Source organism: Trichomycterus rosablanca, chromosome 9 (assembly GCF_030014385.1).
Source record: "Trichomycterus rosablanca isolate fTriRos1 chromosome 9, fTriRos1.hap1, whole genome shotgun sequence".
Classification (NCBI taxonomy): Eukaryota; Metazoa; Chordata; class Actinopteri; order Siluriformes; family Trichomycteridae; genus Trichomycterus; species Trichomycterus rosablanca.
Window position 1 is genome coordinate 6857549 of NC_085996.1, and position 26157 is coordinate 6883705.

General features: G+C 37.5%; 3 protein-coding genes across 3 annotated transcripts; 2 read left to right on the top strand and 1 right to left on the bottom strand.

Annotated features, from left to right (window-relative positions):
- Positions 1–1914: 1914 nt before the first annotated feature.
- si:ch211-153j24.3 (protein c-Fos) lies at positions 1915–5834 on the bottom strand. The gene is made up of 5 exons (XM_063001911.1): positions 5775–5834; positions 5091–5357; positions 4126–4233; positions 2688–2951; positions 1915–2262 (listed from the first exon to the last, which is right to left on the bottom strand). The coding sequence occupies exons 1-5, from the start codon at positions 5832–5834 to the stop codon at positions 1915–1917; spliced, it is 1047 nt and encodes a 348-aa protein (XP_062857981.1).
- Positions 5835–14621: 8787 nt separating this feature from the next.
- On the top strand, positions 14622–16884 carry fosab (v-fos FBJ murine osteosarcoma viral oncogene homolog Ab). The gene is made up of 4 exons (XM_063001047.1): positions 14622–14815; positions 15278–15511; positions 15617–15724; positions 15839–16884. Exons 1-4 carry the CDS (start codon positions 14750–14752, stop codon positions 16439–16441), a joined length of 1011 nt encoding a protein of 336 aa, XP_062857117.1. The 5' UTR covers positions 14622–14749; the 3' UTR covers positions 16442–16884.
- A 5344-nt stretch (positions 16885–22228) lies between these two features.
- tmed10 (transmembrane p24 trafficking protein 10) lies at positions 22229–25945 on the top strand. Its single transcript, XM_063001048.1, has 5 exons — positions 22229–22422; positions 23279–23399; positions 23689–23762; positions 24144–24270; positions 25131–25945. The coding sequence occupies exons 1-5, from the start codon at positions 22243–22245 to the stop codon at positions 25250–25252; spliced, it is 624 nt and encodes a 207-aa protein (XP_062857118.1). The 5' UTR covers positions 22229–22242; the 3' UTR covers positions 25253–25945.
- The last annotated feature ends 212 nt before the right edge of the window (positions 25946–26157 follow it).

Genomic DNA, 26157 nt, shown 5'->3' on the forward strand with positions numbered 1-26157 from the left:
TCTTTTCTTGTGTTGGTGTCAGGTGTTACGCCACATGGTCTCGGCTGATGTGGGGCTTGGTCTTTTCTTGATCTCAGATGGTTTAGTTAATGACCTTTTATTAATCTGAGTTTATATGGTTTTTTTTTTGTCTTGATCTAAATTGGGGTATGGGGCTTATTAGTTTCTCAATCCTTATTGGTATGGTGGTCATAATCTTGGTTGGTATGAGGCTTGACAACACTGTCACATAGTCACTTACAATCTTTATTATTACACTTATTATTTTTGCACATCTGAAAACATGGAATATGTTTTTTAGGTAATAAAATATTACATAACAAAAGTATAATATGTAATTATGGCACAATTCCTGTCACAGGAAAACAATTATTACCATAACATTATTAGCAACAACACGTCCAGGTATACAGCAACAAAATTATATCTTAGCAATTGAAATATATGATATTTTGAGATTGTTAATTTAAGTTAACTGAGCATACATGTTGACATACAGATATATTTATCTATATTCATAATAATTTCATTTGCTAAGGAATTATTTTGCAGTGCTAAGCTGTCTTTTTTAACACAGTGAATCACTGTAACGCATGACCTGAACATTATATTACATAATACTGTATCTGATTTAGACAATAACAATATTCATCACAATATTATAATACTGTGAAAATAACACACTTTCAGTACAGATGTTAATTTAAAAGTAATTTTAAATATTTCTGTGGTCTTTATTCTCCAACAAACCTATCATGTTTCCAATACACTAATGGTGATGGAATATTAGCGCATTATCATGCAGTGGGATATCACAATATTCCTGTCAATACCTAATTATATATTGCAATGCAAATATTAACGAGTCCTGGTGAGAGACTGTACAGTAAAGCACAAGATCAACACGACATGGAAAGTGATGGAGTTAAGTCCACATGATACAAAAGTGCATAAACAAGCCTATCAAAAACATCATACGTCATCACCATCTGGAAGAAATCACTTCAGTACAATATTTTTTTATCTTTGTTCAGGAAACATCTGTAAATTAGTCTCCGAGTGCTACACCATCAGAGAGATCTTTTTTTCTGAAGGTCTTCAGACCAACAAACCTTTCACAAACAAATCCTCCACTGTTAGGTTTTAAAAAATGCATCATATCAAGACATGCAGCTTTCTTTTGAACTCTGTCATTTCTATGTTTTCTTTAAATAATATTGTATTATTGTATGTATTATTGTATGTTTTATTTAAGTATTCCAGTATTATTGTATGGTTAAAGGGATTTAAGTTTTGGTATCAGCATACCAGATGAAATGATGAATATTACATTTAAGTAGACATTAGGGCAGCATTGTGGGCATTGATCTATTTAGTTTTGGATATAGGGGATTTGGGATGGGAATTGGGCCATTAGACTAATTTTGGACTAATTATGGAAGATTTTGCATTTGCTTTAGATATTAATACAATTATAGTGGATATTGGGAAGGTTTAAATCAATGATTTGAATATTTTGGTTGAAAATTTGAAGTTTAATTGGAGCAAATTAGGTTGCAGAGTAGATTAATTGGTTGGAGAACTTGTTGAATATTAGGGCACTTGAAATAGATTTTGAACCAGTGATGGATGAATTATAGGATTATGTGAGCATAATGTAGCATTTCAGCTGTTCTGTTGGGTTAAAGAGTTAGTTGGATCTAAGTGAGGATTAGACCAATGTTATAAAAATATTGAATAGATTATGTGAGTTTGGGTGGATATTTATAACCAAATAAATTAGCATGATATTTGACCTTTTGGGTGGAGGTTATGGTAGGGGTGTCCAAAGTGGCTGCAGATTATATTAGTTATGTGGAAGGAACTCATGCTCCTCATACTGTATTAATCCAGTCTTTTTTTCACCTCAGCTTTTCATAAGGTCAGCAGAATCGAGTTGTCCGTTCCAGATTTTACTTTTCCAAAGTCAGGCTCTTCCAAATCGAACATCAGGGGCTCCAGATTTCCACCCATGGTCATGTAGAGCGTCTCCCACTCTGTCAGACCCAGAGAAGAGCTCAGGTCTATGTCAGGTACCAGCAGGTCCATGTCATCATCATACTCCAGCTTAGGCCCCAGTTCCTCCATGGGCACATCCTTAATGTCGATGTAGGGCTCCAGCGCTGCACTGGAGCAAAGCAAAACATCTGAATCTCCAGAGATGATAGGCTCCAAGGGAACAGGAGAGGTGGGAATCTTTTCTAGATTCACAGAGGAGGAAGGCTGAAAAAGACACATTTACCATGAGATCGTAAAATAATCTTGTGAACTGAGAAATGTTAACATGTTTCATTATGAGGAATTCCATGGAAGATTGCTAAACAGTAATGACTTAGTTACAATGGAAATTCCCAACCATTCTGTATTACCCTCACTGATTTAGATCGTCCATAACTCTTACAACATAACCACAAATTAACAGGCTTCATTTGAACAAATCAAATCAGTTTTAGATGTTTAGCCTCCAAACTTTTGTATCATGTATATGTGATAGCCACTATATTGCTAGCCATCAAATGACTTACCGCTAAAGTTACTTTAGCTAGCTAAGAAGCTTTAAACAAAGCAGCTACTGAAGCTACACACCTCATATATCATCACTTTATTACACTTATACAAAACACATAAACAACCAATCATACCGAAACTGATGTGTCTGGGATGGTGGATGATTTCTTAGGAGAAGAACCTTCTAAAGCTTCCTTTTTAACGTTCTCTTCCTCCTCCTCCTCCTCCTCCTTCTCATTTGCAACCTCTTCATCTTTCTTCTCATCCTTTTCCTCCAGCTCAGCTGGGATCTTGCAGTGGGGTTTATGGGACATGAGGAGCAGCCCAAGTTGCTCTTTTTCCTTCATCAGGTTGTTGATCTCGGCTTCTAAAGCAGCTTTCTCTTCCTCCAGACTGTCTGTCTCCTGCAGGATCATCACAGCACGTGTTTCTATATAGTTCTCATAAATCTCTGAAGACTGACGCTGATCGTGTTTATAATTGACCACATCATTTCAGTGCCTTGTCAATTAGCAGCAGCAACATCAAACTTTTACAGTTATAAATAGTATTTGATATAAATGAACTCTGTATGTGTAATTCATTCTCTTATGTTTTGCTTCACCACTGGAACAATTTAGTTTCACCAAAAGCATCCATCTTATTATGATCCTTATTCTGTCAGTCATTTTATGTAACTAGATTGATAGACAGACAGACAGATAGACAGACTGATTAACTAACTGATTTATAGACTGATAGATAGATAGATAGATAGATAGATAGATAGATAGATAGATAGATAGACAGACAGACAGACAGACAGACAGACAGACAGACAGACAGACAGACAGACAGCCAGGCAGGCAGGCAGACAGACAGACAGACAGACAGATTAATTCATAGATAGATTGATAGATAGATAGATAGATAGATAGATAGATAGATAGATAGATAGATAGATAGATAGATAGATAGATAGATAGATAGATAGATAGATAGATAGATAGATAGACTAATTAATTTATAGATAGATAGATAGATAGATAGATAGATAGATAGATAGATAGATAGATAGACAGACAGACAGACAGACAGACAGACAGACAGACAGACAGACAGACAGACAGACAGACAGACAGACAGACAGACAGACTAATTAATTTATAGACTGATAGATAGATAGATAGATAGATAGATAGATAGATAGATAGATAGATAGATAGATAGATAGATGGATGGATGGATGGATGGATGGATGGATGGATGGATGGATGGATGGATGGATGGATGGATGGATGGATGGATGGATGGATGGATGGATAGATAGATAGATAGATAGATAGATAGATAGATAGATAGATAGATAGATAGATAGATAGATAGATAGATAGATAGATAGATAGATAGATAGACTAATTAATTTATAGACAGATAGATAGATAGATAGATAGATAGATAGATAGATAGATAGATAGATAGATAGATAGATAGATAGATAGATAGATAGATAGATAGATAGATAGATAGATAGATAGATTGTGTGAATGAATGATATATAGATGGATGAATGGATGGATTGATTGATTTTATACGTACAGCCTGTAGACTGTCAGTGAGTTGGCGGCGGCGGTTTCTGCATTTGGCAGCAGTGAGTTTGTTTCTTTCTCTTCGAACTCTCTTCCTCTCCTCTTCCTCTGGTGAGAGCTACACAGTCAAATATCACAGTAGAAACTGAATGAAATGAAACCGCTGATATAAACAGAGATTTACATTATACACGGACATGAGCATTATGATTACATCACAGTCTGATGTCTGTACTATAAAATATATGTTTATTATTACATATTATATTGTATAAATTATTTTATTATTATATAAAAATATCACATCATCCCTTCTCATTATTCACACATCAGTTGAGGTGTTTAAATCAGAGTACATTTAAGCTTTTGTAATAACTTTCATAAAGTCCAATCATTAATCCTATTGATAGTATGTGGGCTGTACTGAACAATTAGGTCTATGTAAGAAAACCATTGAAAAACTTTAACTTTTGGTGAGCAAAATGGGACAAAAATCCACAAAGAATTGTGGCAGAAGATTGTTAATGGTTTTAAAAGCAACCAATGATGGTAAAAAACTAAGGAACATGACTGAATATTTTTGAACAAGCAGATTTGATCATATATTCAGAGAATCCACTATAAAAAGATTTGCATTTCAATTATTCAGTCAAGAAACAGGTGCCATCTGTTCTATTTATCTTTGTTTCTGTAAGCAACCATAGATGGAAATAAACAGAAAGAGGTGTGAAAAGATTCAGAATAAAGCTACATGCAGGTACTATTAATGATAAACAGACAATTGAGCAAAAACTGTCCCAGCCTGAAAAGTTACAATAAACACATTTCTCATTTATCAAAATGGCAAAAGCCAACATCATGTTTGTGTTTACTAAACAATATATTGTACAGCCATGATACAAAAGCACTCTCACACATTCTCATACAAACCAGCAACATCAGAAGCAACATGTTGGTTCTAAATTAGTCACATACCTGCTCTTTCGATGCTTTCCTCTTGCTCCCAGGGGCCACGGGGCCTGTTCCTGGCTGTTTGCTCTGAGGCGTGTGTGTCTTCTTCTGGGATGTATGTGTCTTCTTTTGAGATGAATGTGTCTTCTTTGTCTTTTCTCCACTGTAGGAACCGACTGATGAAATGTCAGTGGACAGGACCATCCACTTTAGATTGGGTGCTGTGGCAATAGCAGTGACCGTCGGGACAAAGGGACGGTCATCAGCTGCACTGCTGTTGGAGTTTTGGTCCTGAAGGTGTACACACCATATATCACATGCCATGCATACACACATTATACACACATTACATTCACGTCACATATACACACACACACACACAAATATATAGTATATTATTTTTTAAATATATTATATTATATTTCATTTATATTAATTTTATTAATTCCTGTGCTAATTAATAATGACATGGTAGAATTATTATATCTGCGTATTGATGCATGTGCAGGTCAACATGCATCAACACTTTATACATTACAATTATATTATTTTATGACATCATATAATATTAATGTTATTAATGAATGGTGCATGAACTAAATTTTAGAAATGAGGCATCGAATGCATGACATGCAACCTTCAATGATGAATGGTCAAAAGCACGATGCAGTCAATTATCTTATTTATGATCATCTACGTCATGTGTACCTGGACCAGCGACTCCTTTGCAGACAGCGGACACAGAGACGAAGACGCGGTTTTAGGCATCTCCTTTAAAAGAAATACAAACCAAATAAAAGTAAAACCCAATAACCAAATGAAGGAACAGCTATGCAAGCCCCCTGAACAAGTGCACTGTGCAGTGCTGGTAAATATTGCGTTGTTTTTGTTCTATTATAAATGAATTGAATGTTATTTATAGTGCAGGATTCTGGACGCGCTCCGGACGCTCCTCGGCTCTGATAGTGAGGAGAGAAATTTATGAATGAAATCTGTGAGAGCGGAATGTACCATCTACAACACAGGGAGAACCAGATCACACAATGGGTCAAGACGAAAATGGGAGGTGGGGAAAGAAATCCGTCACGTTTGTGTGCAGTTCGGTGATGTGTGTGGTCCAGAAGCAGAAGCTGCATTATGCAAAATGTGTGCGCGCGTGTGGGTTCATAATAAAGATGCATGGACAAATATGCATGGGCATTTTAATTATCTGTGCAATATCTGTAGACCTTCCAAGTTTTTCTTCTTGAACGACACCCCTGTCTTAGATGTGTAACAGCAGTGATATGCATCCTTATATTTCCAGACAAATGTATGTGCAGCAATATGCAACTGAATGATTAGAAAACATACTTCTTTGTCAAACAAAAAAAACATTTCTTGAATTTGATGTTATAACTTTATTATGGATTTTCTGAAAAAATGCTGGGTAAAAAATACAGACAGCATTTTTATGGTGTACCATGTTTTATAACATCATTCAACTTTGTGGCCTGGCCCTAATTCTTTATGACTGGCAAGGTCAGAAAGAAAACCCAAACTGATATCATTTATGTCCATTAGGGCAGTCTGTTGGGGCTGCAGCCTCCTCTAGATTTGCCACAGTCCTGGCAATAAACCTTGGAAAAACTAATAAATGGGTCAGGATCATCACATGCACATCATACACAAGCATAAATCTCTGTATCAGGCTCCACAAAGAGCAGAGGACAGTTAATGTGTCCCCAATATTATCCTATTCACTTAACAGTTGGCTAAATTTGATTTTGACCAATGGCGAGGCCTCTATTTTGAGCATACTATATTGAATTTTGTGGGTGGATTGATAGGCAGGGATACAGCCAAATACATTGAGTTTTGTATATTTTACCAAACTATTTTATGTTGTTACATGGATTCTGTACAACCTCCTCGTTCTATGCATTAATTTTCTTTGGACAGTTTGTATACTCTGACCTTTACATTGCAGCCCTGATCATGCTGGGCATTAAACAGCCATGAGGATTTTACTTCCTAAATCCCCCATACATCTCATATTTATTTAATCTGTACAAATGGTTTTCGTGGCACTCGGGTATTACATTAGTCCATGCTAATGGCCAGCCGAGTGTCAACACAGACATTATTGGATATGACTGAGAAGAGGGAATGGTTGAACCCCAGGATGGATTGGCACCCTATCCAGGGACTTACAAACACGATCACTTAAAAGATGTTGTCACACCTAACTGTAATGCCAGTGCACCGTAAGCCAAGATAAAGTCACTAAAATAGCTAAAATCCCAAATCATTTAGGGCATCTAAACTTATGACTTCAAATAAACACTCTGGTTCTGGGTAGATTCTGAATTTAACTACGTTATGTAGAAGTAATAAAGTTATTATGCATTTAATACAGAAACTGGACAGATTCAGCATGTATACAGATGCATTAAAAGCCTACATGTATGATCATCATCATTATAATTAGAATGTATGGTTGCATTATAAGGTTATTATAGGGTTATTTAAAAATAAATATTCATAAATATAAAATCCTTTCAATAATTAATTATTTGGCAAGTGTAGAGATTTAGTACAGACACAGAATATTGATGCATTTTGGATTTTTTTCTTTATATATTCATTCACACTGCATGGTGAAAAACACAAGTCCTGCAGCAACAAGACGTGACGCGGTGCATGCGGCAGCCAATAAGCGCGCAGAACGCATGGATCCAACCAGCGCTCAGTGACCTTATTTGGTATTTCCGTAGAGAGCGGCGCAGCTGTGGTTATTTTTGGCTCCACAGATATAATTAATAAAATGAAGCACGATATATATTTATTTATTTATATTTACTTACATTGTGTATTATTTTGTTAGTCTAAATGTTTTAGAAATCGTTATAATTACATACTGCTGAAAATACATATATTTTAGTTCAGCATACCAAACACATTTCACTAAAGCAGTGTACCATGTACAAATTGCACCCTACACCCTACACACTGCACCTACACACTGCACCCTACACCCTACACACTGCACCTACACCTACACACTGCACCCTACACCTACACACTGTACACTGCACCCTACAAACTGCACCCTACACCTACACACTGCACCCTACACACTGTACACTGCACCTACACCTACACACTGCACCCTACACACTGTACACTGCACTCTACAAACTGCACCCTACACCTACAAACTGCACCCTACACCTACACCCTACAAACTGCACCCTACACACTGTACACTGCACCTACACCTACACACTGCATCCTACACACTGTACACTGCACTCTACAAACTGCACCCTACACCTACACACTGCACCCTACACACTGTACACTGCTTCCTACACACTGCAACCTACACACTGTACACTGCTCCCTACACACTGCAACCTACATGACAGCGCACTACGCCCTAAAAAAAGCACCCTAGTCTGATCATACTGTACCCTATTCCCTACACTCTAAACAAACATGCAACCCAAGGACCTTCTTCTATATTATGAAATATACACATAATATATAAAGATATTTTACACTGAAATGCAATATTTAATTTGGTTTCTTTGCGAAAAGTATTTTACATTTTGTTCTTATATTTGCAAAGGAATTCAACCAGGTTTGTCAAAGTTTTTCCACAGGACAATATATTCCAATCATATACATTTCACTATGTATTTTTGTAAATTTAATATTCTTTCCTAATTACCTTTTATTGTGTTACTTTATAATAATAATAATAATAATAATACATTCGACTTATATAGCGCCTTTCATAATACCCAAGGACGCTTCACATAGTGATTACAGTCAAAAAACAACAATCAAATAGAGACAAGAGAAGAAGAGTGAAAGTGCTGAGTAAACAATACCTTTATAATACCTTTTTAATATTTATTAATTGATGTATTAAATGATGTATTTTCAGTATACTGTCTGCTCATATGTTTATTTGCTCTTAGTAAGTAATTAATAATATGTATGTGAATTTAGAGAGAAATTCCTCTGATCAGTGTAAATATGTGGTTCTGGTCAATTTAATTAAGAAATAATTTTTATTGGCTCTTTGATAATGAGTTATATTTAGCTGAAATAGTTAGATGATGTAATTGTGTGAGAAACAGGACCTCCCTTTGTGTGGAGGCTCTGAGTATTTCCCGGCAGACCCCGTCACGCCCCTCTGCCCGCTCTGGGTCCCGTGAGTGTCGGTCAGTTCACCCACCCGCCCCAGAATTCCTTTGTTAGGCTTCTTTATAGCAATGTCTTTGTTTTAACATCCTCTGTTTCTGAGCAGTCCTGCTGCAGTTAATGCATCTCACATCATTTTTGTGTAATAAAGAATGAATCCTGTGTCATTTGTCTTTGAACATATTATCTGTACACTGTGCGGCTGACAGGGTGAGAGTGCACTGTTATGTGCTTCTTGTTGCTCTCCTTGGCCTTTGCTTTCAGGTTTTGCAGAAAAGGAAGTTGTTTAGGGCAAAGGATTTCAATAATTATTAGAATTTCAGGGCAGCCCAGTGGCACAGCTGATAGAGCTGATATGGCACAACAACATCAATCCTGTCATGTGTCCCTGCAGGTTTCCTTTAGATACTCTGTTTTCCTCCCATCTTCCAAAAACATTTAGAAGGCAGACTGGCCGCTTTAAACTACCCCTAGGTTGTTCTTTGGTATAAGAACAAATATCAAATTAGGGACAGTGGTAGCTTAGTGGGTAGAGCTTTGGGCTATCAACCGGAAGATTGGCGGTTCAAATCCAGGCTCTACTATGCACTATGCCACTGTTGGGTCCTCGAGCAAGGCCCTTAACACTGTCTGCTCCAGGGGTGCTGTAAGTTGGCTGACCCTGCGCTCTGACCCCAGCTTCCAAGCAAGCTGGGATATGCGAAGAAAGAATTTCATTGTACTGTACATCTGTATATGTATATATGACAAATAAAGTATATCTTCTCCATCTTCTTCTAAATGAAGCACCTATGAAAGTTGTTCCTAATGATAACATAAGCCAAATGATGTAAGTGTAACTGTAATCAGATTGTGGTTTTGAAAGCAATATCAGAATGTACAAGTATATAAGTATCTAATGTTTGGTTTGGCACTTAGATAAAGTACAGGACAAAATTTACAATATAATTAATAAAGACTAGGTACAGTCAGGGTTTACATTAAGTGGTGAAACAAGGGTAAACCACCAGTGTTCAGATGACTCCCTTTTACCATAAATATTGAAAAAAATCAAACCCTACAACACAATACACTGGTGTACACAAGAAAAGTCAGTTAGTAAATAATTTATTATTTGGTGAGGTATTAAAATATTGGGACAGAGACAGCTGCACATGGCCCAGACCTCTGTGACTTGTTTGTGGATTAAATCTGATCACCAGTTAAGGCAGATGGGGCTAGTATGACTGTCCCATTGCACTGAGTAACAATCACTAGGATGGTAAAAATGTGAAAAGCTTCGCACAGATTCTAGAAAGCAGGTTTTTAGAGTTCATGAACAACTTTTAGAGGAATGTAAAGCAACTTCAGTTCCAAGATTAGCTGTACAATCAGTTTGTTAGCATAGTTTATTTATTAGGATTTTAACGTCATGTTTTACACACTTTAAATGATACATGATAGAAACAGAAATGACTAAAACGGTAGTTACTCTTTAATAATAATAATAATAATAATAATAAGATTTAATTTGAAAAGCGCCTTTCATGACACCCAAGGACACTGTACAATAAAAATAAAGAAAATCTAAGCAAAATTATAGATAAAATACACATTTACAAACATGGAAAACACCAAACATGTGGCACAGTTCTGAGTCACCCAAAAGCCAGCTGAAAAAGATTTTACACCAAGAGTCTTTACACAAGATTAATCAGTTTACAAGTTTAATATCAAACACAGTATCTCCAATTCACCTCACTTGCACATCTTTGGGAGGAAACCGGGGCTCCCGGAGGAAACCCACGCAGACACGGGGAGAACATGCAAACTCCACACAGAAAGGACCCGGACCACCCCACCTGGTGATCGAACCCAGAACCTTCTTGCTGTGAGGCGACAGTGCTACTTACTGAGCCACCGTGCCGACTCTTGTTAGCATAGAGTACATACATCAAGCAATGGTTGCTTTACTGTGCCATAAATGTTTGAACTGCCAAGTAAAGTGGTCACACATCTCAGCAGAGTTGTTTCAGAACATTGTTGGAGGCTCTCAAAAGCCGATCAAGGTGAAGCTGAGGGACATGTGACATAATATAGGATGTGCTGTCTGTGTATTTAAATCAAATTACTATTAGAAAATCATACATTTACATTTTCAGCATTTAGCAGACGCTTTTATCCAAAGCGACTTACACAATGAGCATAACACGATGAGCAATTGAGTGTTAAGGGCCTTGCTCAGGGACCCAACAGTGGCAACTTGGTGGTGGTGGGGCTTGAACCCGACAGCCTTCTGTTTACTAGTCCAGTACCTTAACCACTGAGCTATCACTGCCCTATTACTGCACACTAACAAAACAGGGCAGGGGTGCTGTGTCAAATTAAAACACTAATTATAATAATATTTAGTAATATTCATTTATTAATAATTGTGCAAAATATAATATTTGTGCAAAGGCTTCCAGCTCATTGATGTTTTAAGGCTTTCTTCAAATTCCACCAAAGATTTTCTATGTAATTTAAACCTGGAGACCAAGAAGGTCACTCCTAAATATTTCTAGACTGATTCCTTAACCAACCCTTACTAACAGCCACCAGTTCAGTTTAAAAAAAATAAGCAACCCACAGTAAAATTCCTTGGTATTTTTTGGACCAAGTGGTATGTGTTCCAGTGAAATTACAAGACCATTTAAAGTGTATCTAAACCTGCAAAATACATGGTGCTTAATCTGTTGTTTTTATGTTTTGGACGTTTAGTCATAAGCAAATGTGAACATTTTAACCAGTCTTCGTTCCTTTTTATTATTATATATTGCGTAATATTTACATTCCTTCTGTAAAAGGTTTCTGTCAGGATGCTAACATGCTAACATGCTATCGGTGAAACTGAACTCGGCTCACTCGGCGGTTAACACCACTGACGTCTCGCTCGCGCTCGGATCAGACCGGTTTGAGGCGGCTTTCAGAATATGAACCAGCCGACGAATCAGAGACCGTTGACGTTGCTGGGAGGGGCGTTGCCATGACAGCGTAGAACAAGGGTAATCAAAACACAGTCCATGAGCGCAGAGTATCAGAATTACTAATAATAATAATCATCTAATAATAACCGTCATCTAATAATAACCATCTATTTATTACATCTGATCATCTGTAATCATCGTGATCATTATTCACACTGAGATATACACTAAACAGAGTGAACTGTGAGCGCGCAGTTTCTTATATAACTGGACAATGTCATTTATTTATTACACCTGATATAATTACATTAACCCTTATACACAGTGGAAAATGCACCAACAACAACTAAGTGCAGGAGTGCAGTGTCTCATGGAATCACTAATAATTACCCACAAATAATTGTATCTATTTATTAAATCTGATCATCTCTAATCAATTTACTCCTATACACAGTGAAATATACACTAACAAAACAGGGCAGGGGTGCTGTGTCTAATAAAAACACAGATTTTATCCTGAATGTTCCTAGACTGATTCCTTCACCAACCCCTACTAATAACCACTAGTTCCATTTTAAAAAAAAAGCAACCCATACTAAAATTCCTTGCAATTTCTGTAAATCCATGATGCCAAAATGCCTGTACCTGCAGCAGAAAAACATCCCCATATGATCACTGATCCACCTTTTGGTCATAAGCCTTGCCTTTTTTGCACCAGACAAACCGTTAATTCATGTGACCAAACAGTTCCAGTTTTGATTTGTCACTCCATAGAACTTTGCCTCAGATGAATACTGAATGATTGTACTGCAGTGGTAGCTCAAATGTTAAGGTACCAGACTAGTTACAGAAAGGTCACTAGTTCAAGCCCCCACACTGCCAGACTGACATTGCTGGGCCTTTGAGCAAGGCTCTTAAGCCTCAACTATTGAAATGTGATTCGTTTTCTGAACATGTTCCGGAAATATCTATTGAGAGAGGGGCCATAACTGTCTCTGCACCAAGGGCCATGACTATCCAGACGATTTTTTTTTCTGAGCACAATGTAACTAAATGTTTAACCTGTTGTTTTTTATTATTATAATACTTTTTTAGATTTGTATTGAACTGCACTGGACACTAATTATTAACTAGTGTTACTATTAAAAGTGTCTTAATATTAATGCTTAGTTAATGCTTAACTACCATTACATCAACCATGTTCTCATCTCTCCATGACTTCATGCTTTCCGGGCGGCACGGTGGCTCGGCGTGTAGCACTGTCACCTCACAGCACGAAGGTCCCGGGATCGATAGCTCAGTGATAGCTCAGTGGTTAAGGTACTGGACTAGTAAACAGAAGGTTGCCGGTTCAAGCCCCGCCACCACCAAGTCGCCACTGTTGGGTCCCTGAGCAAGACCCTTAACCCTCGATTGCTCATTGTGTAAGTCGCTTTGGATAAAGGCGTCTGCTAAATACAGAAAATGTAAATGTAATGTAAATGTTCTCCTCATGTCTGCATGGGTTTTTTCTGGGAGCTCTAACCTCCCACAGTCCAAAGACATGCGAGTGAGGTGAATTGGAGATACAAAATTGTCCATGACTGTGTTTGAAGTTAAACTTGTGAACTGATGAATCTTGTGCAACGTTTCTGTCATGAATGTAACCAAAGTGTGTAAAACATGATGTTAAAATCCTAATAAATACATAAATAAATGACATCATGCTTTCTTGTGTGAATCTATATAAATAAACATTTAGCAAATCCAGGATAGTTTTGACACCTATTGCTTTCGTGTTGTTATTTATATTATTAATAATGTATTAATAATGTATTAATAAATAATCTTGTACTGAATCTTAGACCTGCTGATGTTATGGGAATTGCTATTGTTATTGATGAAGTCATTGTTGATTGTTGTGATGATGTTATTGAGGATTTTGTGTGAAAAAAGGTGGCTGTGTAATAAAACTGTAACCTGGTGACAGAACTGGAACTCCAACATGCTGAAAACAGAACAGTGCCTTCGTGCTGACGTCATGGCTCGCACAATCGTTACTGAGTGATTTCCCATCAGCGCCCCGCCCATCCCAACCTCTCAGGATGCGATTACCCTATATGGTAAATGACGCCACGGGATACCCTGCTGCCTAACGTCACGTATTCGCATCGCTGCAGAGTCTAAACGGCTTTCTTTGGATAAAAACTCTCTAGTTTATTTGTGTGTTTGTAGTTTTGATTGAATATATGCGTCGTTATTGCCGTTTGTGTGAGTTTTTTCACTTTTACATTGTTCGTTTGTGTTATTTTCCTTCGTTGGAGTGAACGCTGTACCAGAAGTCTCCGCCCCATTTCTCCCTGCGTCACTGCTGCAGGGCTATATAAGCCGTCCTCCAGCCGAGTAGCCGACAGATCAACTTCAGCCGTTGAGAGTGATACGAGGCGAGCAGCGTTCAGCAACTCACAGGGAAACACACATTGGTGTTCAATCTTTTATTGAACATTTTGGATTTTAATTGCAACTTTTTTCGAATTGGAAACTTTTTCCGCTAGCGATATTGTGATGTTTTCCACTCTGGGTACCGATCTGACTTACAACAACATGGCTTCTTCTCTTAGTGCAGCTCAGGTAAGAAGCTTCAGCTCATTCTTTCTCATCCGACATGCTTTTACATTCTTATTTACGTGTATTAAATATAATATTCCAATATATCGCATATATATTAGTTTTAATATACTTGTATGTTATATAGATAGATCTACAGTTTGGCCAATTGACACAATGTTAGTTTTTATTCTGGTATGCTTTTATAACTTATTTGCATTTATTCATGCTTACTATTGAGTTATTAATAATGACATTATCAGTTTATGATTTACAGTAGGCACAGTGTTTTAGATTTAAAGCAGTAATGTGGAAGGTTTCTAGGATTTAGGGATTTGGAGACCTCTTTGGTAGATAAATGTTACTGCAAACACTTTCTGAAAAATACTTAACAGCAAGAAGGTCCTGTGTTTGTATAAACTAAACTTGGTTCCTTTAAACCAGACTGCACAAGCTCAATATATCTTCGATTTGTTTTCCCTACAGGACTTCACTGACTTGACAGTGTCAGGATCTTCTTTTGTGCCCACTGTCACTGCTATCAACTCATCCCCAAATTTGCAGTGGATGGTCCAGTCTGTGGTGTCTTCCGTTGCTTCATCTGAGGCCAGGGTTCATCCCTACGATGCAGTCTCTGACTCCACCTTCTCTAGAGCAAAAATGGTTAAGACTTGCTCGATCAAGTCTCAGAGCACCAGCCGCAGGGGCAGAATCGAACAGGTAGGCATCTTGGTTATGAATATAAACCATCATAAGAGATTCCTATGATGAATGTTCTATACGGATTGAACAAGGGGTTTAACTTCTTTTTGTTTCTGATTACAGCTGCCTCCAGCGGAGGAAGAGAAGAAGCGTCTACGTCGCGAACGTAACAAAATGGCAGCCGCCAAATGCCGCAACCGAAGACGCGAGATCACAGACACTCTGCAAGCTGTAAGTATTCCATCATTTCTTAAGAAAAATGTTGAGTAACAACATTATTATATTGATACAGGAAGCAAAATTGACTAAGCAATCCAACTAATTATGTTTTTTCCACCTTCTCAGGAAACAGACCAGCTTGAGGATGAAAAGTCAACCCTCCAGAATGACATTGCAAACCTTATGAAGGAGAAGGAGCGTCTCGAGTTCATCCTGGCTGCCCATCATCCTATCTGCAAGATTCCATCCCAGATGAGCTCTGCATTCCCTGAATCCTGTGTCTCTCCAGCATCTTCCGAAAGCAGCACAGTTACCTCAGCAGCTTCCACTCTGATGGAGATGCCAGCCATGGCAACCTTGACCACTGCAACCACAACTACACCCTCCACTGTAAAGATATCAGACCTGGATCCTTCGCTGGAGGTCTCCCTGGACCTGCTGACCAAAGCTGAGATGGACACGGCACGCTCAGTTCCTGATATTGACCTGTCCAGCTCACTCTATGCTGCTCAGGACTGGGAGCCTCTTTACACCCCTGCTCAACTGGACATGGAGCCTCTGTGCACACCGGTGGTCACCTGCACACCCACATGCACATCCTACACACCTTCTCTAGTCTTCTCGTACCCGGACAGTGATGCATTTTCCAGCTGTGGCCAGCTGCACCGCCACAATAGCAACGAGCATTCATCAGATTCGCTCAGCTCTCCCACACTGCTCACTTTATAATGATTAATAACAATAAAGAGCATATTTCACTTCAGCACTGACTCTCAGACTCAACAGGGCTACAAAACTTTACTGAGTGATATTTGCAATCCTGTCATTGCATATTTATTGAACCATTATTTACCTCCTACATGTAGCATGAGTTCATCAACATGGAGATTATAAATTATAGATAATAAATGTTACATTATGCATATGTCTAGAAAAAGATGTTTACTGGTGCTAGATAACTGTAGTGCTATCAGCAATACTTGTGTGAATTGTGCATTTTCTTTATCAACCATTACAAAGTGGTTATTAATATTATTATTATTAAATGGGCAACCAAGTTTTCTGTGAAAACGTCGTCTTAATTTATTGATTTTTATTTTTGTACTGGAATGTGAACCAATGCAGATTGAGTTGCTTGGAAAGCTAATAAAAGGATCACTGTTAACCTATAATTGTGTGTGTGTGTGTGTGTGCAGTCATGATTTGCTTAAAACTCTCAACACAAAGAGTAGTAGTAGTAACCTCACGTTGAAGCAAGATTCTGGGTTTTGCAAAGCTTGTGCATGATTAGCTGACAATAAAGCTCTGCAGTGAAAAAATGGTCATTAATTTAAATCCCAAATCTTGTCTGCCAGAGATACATGTTATTATGGCCAGTGACACCACTTTATTAATTCATTTGTGGCCCTGTGTTTCTCCAAGGCAGTACTGTAAGTAAGTGTGTATATTGCAACTCTGAGAAGTTGAGGTGATAAAGGTGGATGAGTTGAAATGCTTGGAATGGAGATTGTTAGGGAGATAAAAAAAGAATGAGCAACCTGGGTGAAGTGGGTGATGTAGAATGGCAGAGGAGATTTGTAATAAAAGGGTATCTGCCAGAGTGAAAGAGAAACTCTACATGACAGTAATGATGCCTGCTATTTTGTAAGGCTTGGAGGTGGTCGCACTGACAAAAAGACAGGACAAAGAGCTGGAGATGACCGTGATAAAAATGCTGAGATTCTCAGGAGTGATGAGGACGGACAAGATTAGGAACAGGTTCATTAACCAACGTGCAGGTAGAATGGTTTGGAGGAAAAGTCAGATTGAGATTGATTTCAGTAATATGAGACATGACTACAAATAATTTATATGAATATATTCAGTGTTTTAAGTTGTGCTGCTTTTGTAAGTGTTATACTGAGTTTACATGACTATTAAAGGTACCAAACTTAAACCATTTTTGTTTCGTGCCCCAGAAATCTGGTTACACAGAGTTGGCAGCTACTGCAAGCAAACTATAGCAGGCAGTGAAGACTGTTAAGACATCAGAAGGTTGTGAGTAGAAATCCCACTCTTGTTTACAGTTCAGTTTTGTATTTAATTAGATCCTGCATCTCTGAAGTTACTTTGTCTAACAAATGAGCATGTAAATAAGGTCCCCCAGGCTCCACCAGGCATAGAAAAAAACTCATCATGAGCCTATTACTCAATTCATCTATCCATCCATCCCTTCGTTACGTCACAGCTGATGATCAGTGATGAAAGCAGATCTTTCAGGAAATTTCCTAACCAAACAGATTTGGAAATGCACATATGTTGTTGATTTATTTTAGAGCAAAGACAAACTGATACAAACCAGAACACAAACCAAGTATGCAAACTAATTAAAACTAAAATCTTCTATAAAATGTTATTCAAGTACTTTAAAGTTCATTCTAATAAAGTTCATTGTGATAATTTTGCTTTTATCTGAGTTATATGAGTTTACTTTCAGATTTATTGTCTGCTGTTGTCTTCTGCGAGTTAGTGTTTGTGGGAGGTGTCAGACCCACTATGACCCCAACCAGTTTGTAGCAGCTAGTGAAAATAAAGAAATGATCAAACTGAGTAAAAACAGAGCTACGGTCATGCTGAAATTAAAATCAATGTTGTACGAGTTGGCAGTTAAAGCACAAAGCATTTAGGTTTTATCAGTATCTGAACAACACGATCTGTTCAAATAAAGTGAGTTTTGCTGATGTTCAGTTTTGTTTGCTGTGTTTGTTAATGGTGAATTAAGTGGCTCCAAAATACAGCACCCTCCTACGCAGCTGGTTTTGTAACATGGCACGTTAATGATCATGCATTACTGTTGAATTCACTAACAAACACCGTAGCCTAATAGGTTTAGGCTTTAGTCTTGGTCTAACATGTCCATTTCCAGTCAGCGCTGCATCTTCTTTTGCCAGAACCAGTTACTGATTACCCAATATGACACCACACAGGAAATGGTTCACTCACACGCACTAGATATGCACAGTGACGCTTTGCTGAGCGGCCTTGATGCCTTTATTGCTTCCTTCCTTTATTCACTTATTCACACCCTAACAACAGAGAATCTGCATCATTATACTGAATCAATCCCAGCATATCCCATCATGCTCCACTATTCCTGCTTAATGGTGAATGGAGTGTTTATATTCACAACACGACACATCAGTTCAGTCTGACAGCAAGAAAAGAGAAGACAGTAGATAAACTGTATATTTAAATCAACACAACAACAGTGACTCTTAAACCTCTGACCCCCTCTTCTCTCGTTAAAAAAAACCCAGCCTAGTTTACTGTGTCCTCTCAAATAAAAAAGAAACACTTCACCCTATATAATTAATTCTTGTCCTCATTTGCATTTACTCAATTTCACCTGTGCACAATGGCAAACTTTGTTGGTTGTATGGCACTCATGTTGGTTAAGGAGCCTCAACATGTATAAAGGACCAACCACGCTACTCTTCGTATACAACTATACACTTCGTGTTCTTCCTCGGCTCGTACCTGCACATAGCTGTTGGACAAGCAAAAATCCGAAATTCCCATTTAGTCTTCCCTGAATCCAAGCCATCGGGAGGTGCACTTATCAGTGGTTCTCAGTGCCAGTCCCAAGCCTAGATACAATAAGGAGGGTTATATCAAGAGAGCCTACAGTGGAAAAAAAATCAGTCAAATCAGGTATACAGACCAGAATGATCCACTTTGGCGACACCTTGTTTTTAGATGTGAGGCACCTTTTGGAACTGGCTTGTAACTCAAAAGAACCTTAATATTCTTTTGCAGGTAAAACGATATGTCACTACTAAGCCTTCATGTGTAAACTAACAGGTAATTTGCATTAATTTTTAATGTTGATTACAGATTAATTTGATTCATTTTACTTACTTTGTAAATAAACAAGGACTCAATTTTCTCGCCTTAACAATGCACTGGTTCTAGTTTCATTAAAATGTGCATGAAATGCTCCATCAAGCTCATAGAGTTACTCTGTAAAAGAACCTTTTTAGAGTGTGGGGACATGTCCTCCTCATTTTCAAAGAAATATGATTCCATCTTCTGAAAGTTTAATCAAGCAAAAAGCTTTTTTCCTAAGGAAAGTATGAGTACAGTATTTCTAAAAATTTTACATATTAGTCAGTTTCTTTGTTTACTAAACTGTGACACATTTTCCCTCCTAAAGAGCAGAATCTGAGCATTTTGGCTCACTGAGGGGGCTGTTATTACAAAATGGAAACATCTAGGAGCAACAACAGCTCAGCTGTGAATCGACACAAGCTCACAGAACGTAAAGCAGAATAAGTCTGGAAGCTTCTGTATCTTGTTACGGTTCTCTATTAAGTTCTGAACTTCATCTGAAACAAAAATGAAAGAGCAAGAAACACAGTCAAATAGAAACAGAGATAAAAAATAATGACCTTTCATTCAGGTCATTGTAATGTGGTGGAAAATCTGGACTTTCACCAACCTAAAGAGAAAGAAAGAAAGTTTATGGTTAGCAAGAGAAGCAAAAATGAAAGAAAGTGTGTGTGGATTTCACACACATATTTAAAATGATGATATTTGTTTACATTTTATACTATGATATAAAATCATGTGAGGAGTTTTTGTCATAAACAGGAAACACATGAAACACTTCGCATTTTTAAGACAAATTAAGACACATTTGATTCCACATTGCAATTTCTCGACTGTGTTCTGGTTCATCACATCTTTAGATATTTTTACCTTATTTGTAATAGCAAAAACAATACATTTTAATCTATTCACCTTTAAAGGGATTTACTATAACAGCAAATCATAACAAATAATTATTTTTATAACCAGTCTAATTAGAAAGAATTTCTAAGATTTTACTAATACAATTTCTAGAGAAAAATCTGGAGGAGCTTAAAGAGGTTAAAGACAGTTTGGTTAAACATATTCAAGCTTTTTATTCACAATAAAAATGTTTTTTTTTTTTTTTAAGAAAACAAAGACAAAATGATATAAAAGAGAAATCATTTGGAGATATGGCTGGCGTAAATCTAGAACATAACTGTGCGTGATGACGTAAAATTGTATTCCCTGTTAATACTTCAGGTTAAACCCAGGGGAGATGCAGCAGTGGGCAGAAATAGCATGTTCCTGTTTTAACAGCAGCATCAGCATCAGCTGTAAAATTAGCACTGTGTGACGCCAACCTGCGTCGCTTTAGCAGCTCAGGGGAGGGGACGCTCTCAACACCCCACATCTACATCCTTATCCTTATTTTCATCCTTACCTTCATCCACTTCCACATCTACATCCATGCTTTCCAAGAACACACAGCCAATACCCAGCAAGCATGCTATTTGCTATTATATAAATCTGTATTCTGGTGTTTTCTACATAACTGGGATTTTATTATTTAATAAAGCTGTTGGAGAAGCAGCGTGTCTGATATACTACAGCTCTATTTATAGTAGATCTGATTAAGCAGCACTGTGGTTGGTATTACTCTATAGCCTTGCGGTTATCAGAATTACTGTTAGTTGTCTTATTACTGTGTTATTATTAGCATATTATTATTTATGCACAACTGTATTATTACACATTGTATCTGTATTCCGTTCATCTTACACCTTTGTGTCATTTCTTTATACATCTATTTACATTTACATTTTCAACATTTGGCGGACGCTTTTATCCAAAGTGACTTACAGAACTGTGACAGTATATTGTCTAAGCAATTGAAGGTTAAGGGCCTTGCTAAAGGGCCCAACAGTGGTAACCTGGCAGAGGTGGGGCTTGAACCAGCAACCTTTCAATTACAGGGCAAGCCATAGCCTAGTGGTTAAGGCACAGGTCTAGTAATCCAAAGGTTGCTGGTTCAAGCCCCACCATTACTAGGTTGCTCCTTGAGCAAGGTCCTTAACCCTCAGTTGCTCAGACTGTATACTGTAACTGTAATGTAAGTCGCTTTGGATAAAAGCGTCTGTTAAATGCTGAAAATGTAAATGTAGTCAAGTAGCTTAACCACTAGGCTACAACTGCCTTATTTATCACTTCATTGCTTTCTTGGCATATTTTAACTTGAATTGTAACATAAACAATTATTCCCTATAAACTAGACAACGTATAGTTGTAGTAAATGTCAAATATAACTGAGTAAAATGGACTGTAATTTTAGATCTATAAACAAGTGCATCTATAATTCAGAATCAGGACATGAATTTGGTTCTGGATCTCAAAATGAGAATCAAAATGAGAACATTCTGTACAATTCATTTAAATTAAACTATTTCGTTGTTCCTGTGTATGTAAAATAAAACAAAATGTATGAGATATGAGAGGAATGGTGAGATTGTGGTTTGTATGATGGTCAACACGGTACAGTGATGTTTGTTCTGGAATCTTCTCGCCCAGCTCTGAACCTCCTGTACTGTAGTGGCGACAGAGTACCTGTGAAAATGCTTACTGCGCACGCGCAGCTCCTTGGCTAACGTTAACGACCCGTAAAGTTTTGCGCCTGCGCAGTGGCGTGCTTCAGTGCAGCGGTGATGATGGCGCGGCTCGGTGTGTTGGTGCTGTTTCCTCTCCTCTTCCACTCCGTCTTCTCCATCTCCTTCTTCTTACCAGTCAGAAACCGAAAATGTTTAAAGGAGGAGATACACAAAGATGTTCTGGTGACCGGAGAGTACGAGATCAGCGAGCAGCCTAACACTAAAGTCAACTTGAAGGTAGTGCTAATGCTAACACTGCTAATGCTAACTACAAGGCGACGTCAGCTCAAACGGCAGCTGCCTTACTCTATAAAATTATTATAATTATTATTATTATTATTATTTTTTACATTTTATAGTGATTATATTGATTATGTAAGTTCTACTCAATGACTGATTGTAGTTTTATTTATATTTCTGTTAGCATGTGTAATATCAGCCATATGTTGAAAATATGATTTATTTACAGATAGTTTTTTTAAATAAACAATATTAAAGTCAAAGTTTATTAATTTAAATGAATAAGCTTTCTAAATGCTAGTTATTTAATTAGAATGAGCTGTTTATTTTGCAGAAACACTTCCTGGTTTCTCCAGATACACCATCTGTTTACATCCACAAAATATTAATCGTTAATATAATAAAAAATAATAAATAGAATAATTGAAATAATAATAAAGTAGTAAATTATGATAAGCACAATAATAAACAATATACAACTCTAATAATAAAATAATAATAGATATACCATGATACCATAAAAATAAAATAATTATGAATATAGTATTAAATAATAATGAGAATAAGATATTATTTACAATAAATATTGTAAAAATTAAGAGACTACCTTTGAAAGATTGTTTAAACCAACTGGCACTGCTCCTCCATGGTCTCTTTTGACACATATGGGGAGGTAGGCACTTAATTGTAATCAGCACCCTCCTAATGGCAGGTCACAAAAGGTTGCAGCATTTTCAGAGTACACAATTATTTAAAAGACATTAATTACATGCCGTATTTATTAATACTCGGGCTGTCAAAAACGTTGGCAATCTTACATGACTAATTAAATCTGTTTTTGTTGTGGTTTTAGATCACTGATTCCTCTGGCCACATCCTGTACACCAAAGATGATGCCACAAAGGGCAAATTTGCCTTCACTACAGACGACTACGACATGTTCGAGGTTTGCTTTGAGAGCAAGTCTCAGATGGGTACGTTCCTCAGGCTCTGTGAATTCAGAGATACAAACACAGCAGTGATGGTAACAGAGTCAGTAATCATATTTCTCTTCATTTGGCTGCCTGCGTTAAAGTTATTTCTTTATTATCCAGCTGTGAGGTGGTAGCATCCCTAACCGTAAACCGTAAAGGTGTGCTACAACAAATGATGTAGCAGAATGCAGAGCAGTTTCCTGATCCTGATTCTCTCACTGTTGTGTTTTTATAAGAAATAGTTATGCATTCGTGATGGTGAGAACTAATTTGCCTCTTTGTTGTTCAGCACTTGGACGAGTTCCTGACCAGATGATCAACCTGGACATGAAGCATGGAGTGGAGGCCAAGAACTACGAGGAGGTTTGTACAGTTCATGTTGTTTTATGTGAAGCCAACTCATAAATTCCTCAGGTTTTTTTCTTAGATGGACGTGTTTTTGTTCTCATTCGACGCTTTTATCTAAAACGACTTACAAATATAACTAAATACAATTACAATGCAACAGCACCTTGGTAATGACATGGTGGTGTGTTTTCTTGGGGCATGATTGTAGTAGGTGCAGCAGTAGTGTTGGGATTTTAATAAACATTAGAATAAAGTCTGTTGGTGAGTTTCTGGGCATTGTGAGTGCAGTCCCTGCAGTTTTTAGTTAGTACGCTTGTGGACCCTCAGTGTTGTGATGTTTTATTATATCAGATGTTTCACTTGTTCTGAAGTTGTTTTTCTCTCATGCTTTTCCAGATTGCCAAGGTGGAGAAGCTAAAGCCTCTGGAGGTAGAACTGAGGCGTTTGGAGGATCTGTCTGAGTCGATAGTTAATGACTTTGCCTACATGAAGAAGAGAGAGGAGGAGATGAGGGATACCAACGGTAAGCTGTTAGCAGGGTGTCGGTGTGTCTGAATGTCTCTGCTGAAATGAAACAACGTGATTTTAAGGCTTTAATTCTATCCATTACAGCCAAAATCCATTATGGTCTAGGCTTAAAACATTATGATGGTTGTCATAGTACAGTCTTTCCGTAATATTTTGCACCCCTAACACAGAAAAATGTGATTAAATCCAATACCGATACTTAAATGTGTGAGTAAAGGCTTCTATCCTAGGAAAGATCCGCGATTACTGGGGACTAAGAGGTGGCAAAGTCACTGTGTCTAAACAAAACTGAGATATTTGTAATGAATTTAGTTGATGTTAAACAATGTTGTATACACTATACACTGTTGGCCAGAAGTATATGACCTATTGCTAACCAGCATATCAAATAAATCTTGTGCTTTCAACTTGTGGCGAAAGTTTAGGGAGGGCGTTTTCCAGTTTCAGCATACCTGTGCACAAAGCAATGTCCATCAAAAGCTGGTTTATTGGCCTGCACTGAGCCTTCATCTTAACACCAAAGAACACCTTTGGGATGCACGTTTATTATGAACCAACAGCAGTGTCTGACCTTACACATGCTCTTTTTAAACTAAATAGGCACAAATTCCAAAAGACACCTTAAAATCTGGTGGAAAGCCTTCTCAGTAGAGTGGAGGCTGCTGTAGCTGCAAAGGGGGTAGGGACTTGTCATGGTTTTGGGATGGGATGTCAAGCTCGCAATTGGGTGTTCTTATAATTTGGCCATATAGCTTATAACTGTTTTAATTATCAAAACATTGCTGTAAATCTACAGAAGGTTAATAGTTTAAAGATCTTGATGGTAATGATGTTTTGCTTTGATCTTGTCTGCAGAGTCGACGAACACCCGTGTGCTGTACTTCAGCGTCTTCTCCATGTGCTGTTTGATCGGACTGGCCACGTGGCAGGTCTTCTACCTGCGCCGCTTCTTCAAGGCCAAGAAGCTCATCGAGTAAAACAGACCTGCCAATCAGAGACCGACAAGCCCCGCCCTTTTTTAAACCGATCCTATTATTTACTTCATCATGAGGGCAAAGCTAGTTTGATGGGAGATGTTGTTACTTGGAATCTGACGGCCATATTTAGATTGTGCATTATTTTGTTAGACCATCATTTTGTTTTTATTAAGACAATAAAACCAGCCATTTCTTCACCATTTTATTGCTATTAAATCTGTATGAAATTTATTTTGTCTTCGTGATGGCTTGGATTGTACGATGGCTGATGGGGTCATTTAGATGGTGATATGTTGGCACTATACTCTTGGGTCGAGTGTGTCATTAGTACTTGCTCTGATATTCCTGAAAGTAACAGTAGGCTGAGAGAATGTTTATCCATCTCCTTTATAAACTGGTCATTTAATTCATGGTGTTGCGCACCAGTCAGAGTGATCTGCTTCTTTATTATTTTGTTTTTTTTCTCGTCTCTGGACAGGTTTACTTCATGACAAGGTGTTTTATTTCATTTAATGTTTAATATAATTATAAAATGGTGACTGTTTATTTTTGGCTGGTTTATGGAGAATGAGCTTGTTTGGGGAGGGGGGATAATTTGTAATTATTTAGTTTTGGTTTTGTGATTTTTGGGGAACTGAATTGTCATTTAATAAAGTTTGTTAGGTAAACCACTATCAGGTTTACTATCTTTTACACCTGGTGATGAACTCATAAGCTGCTAACGGGTTCATATGACTTCTGGAAAACATAGAAAGTCCAAAAATATTAAAGCAAAATCCAGTCCTTAAGTGATAATTCTTGAAATTTTAATAAAAGTTTTACACACTGAAACAAAATGTGTTAACTCTGATCATAGCCTGAATTTATGTTTTATTTATTTAGTCTATTTTGTGTAGTTTGGGCAG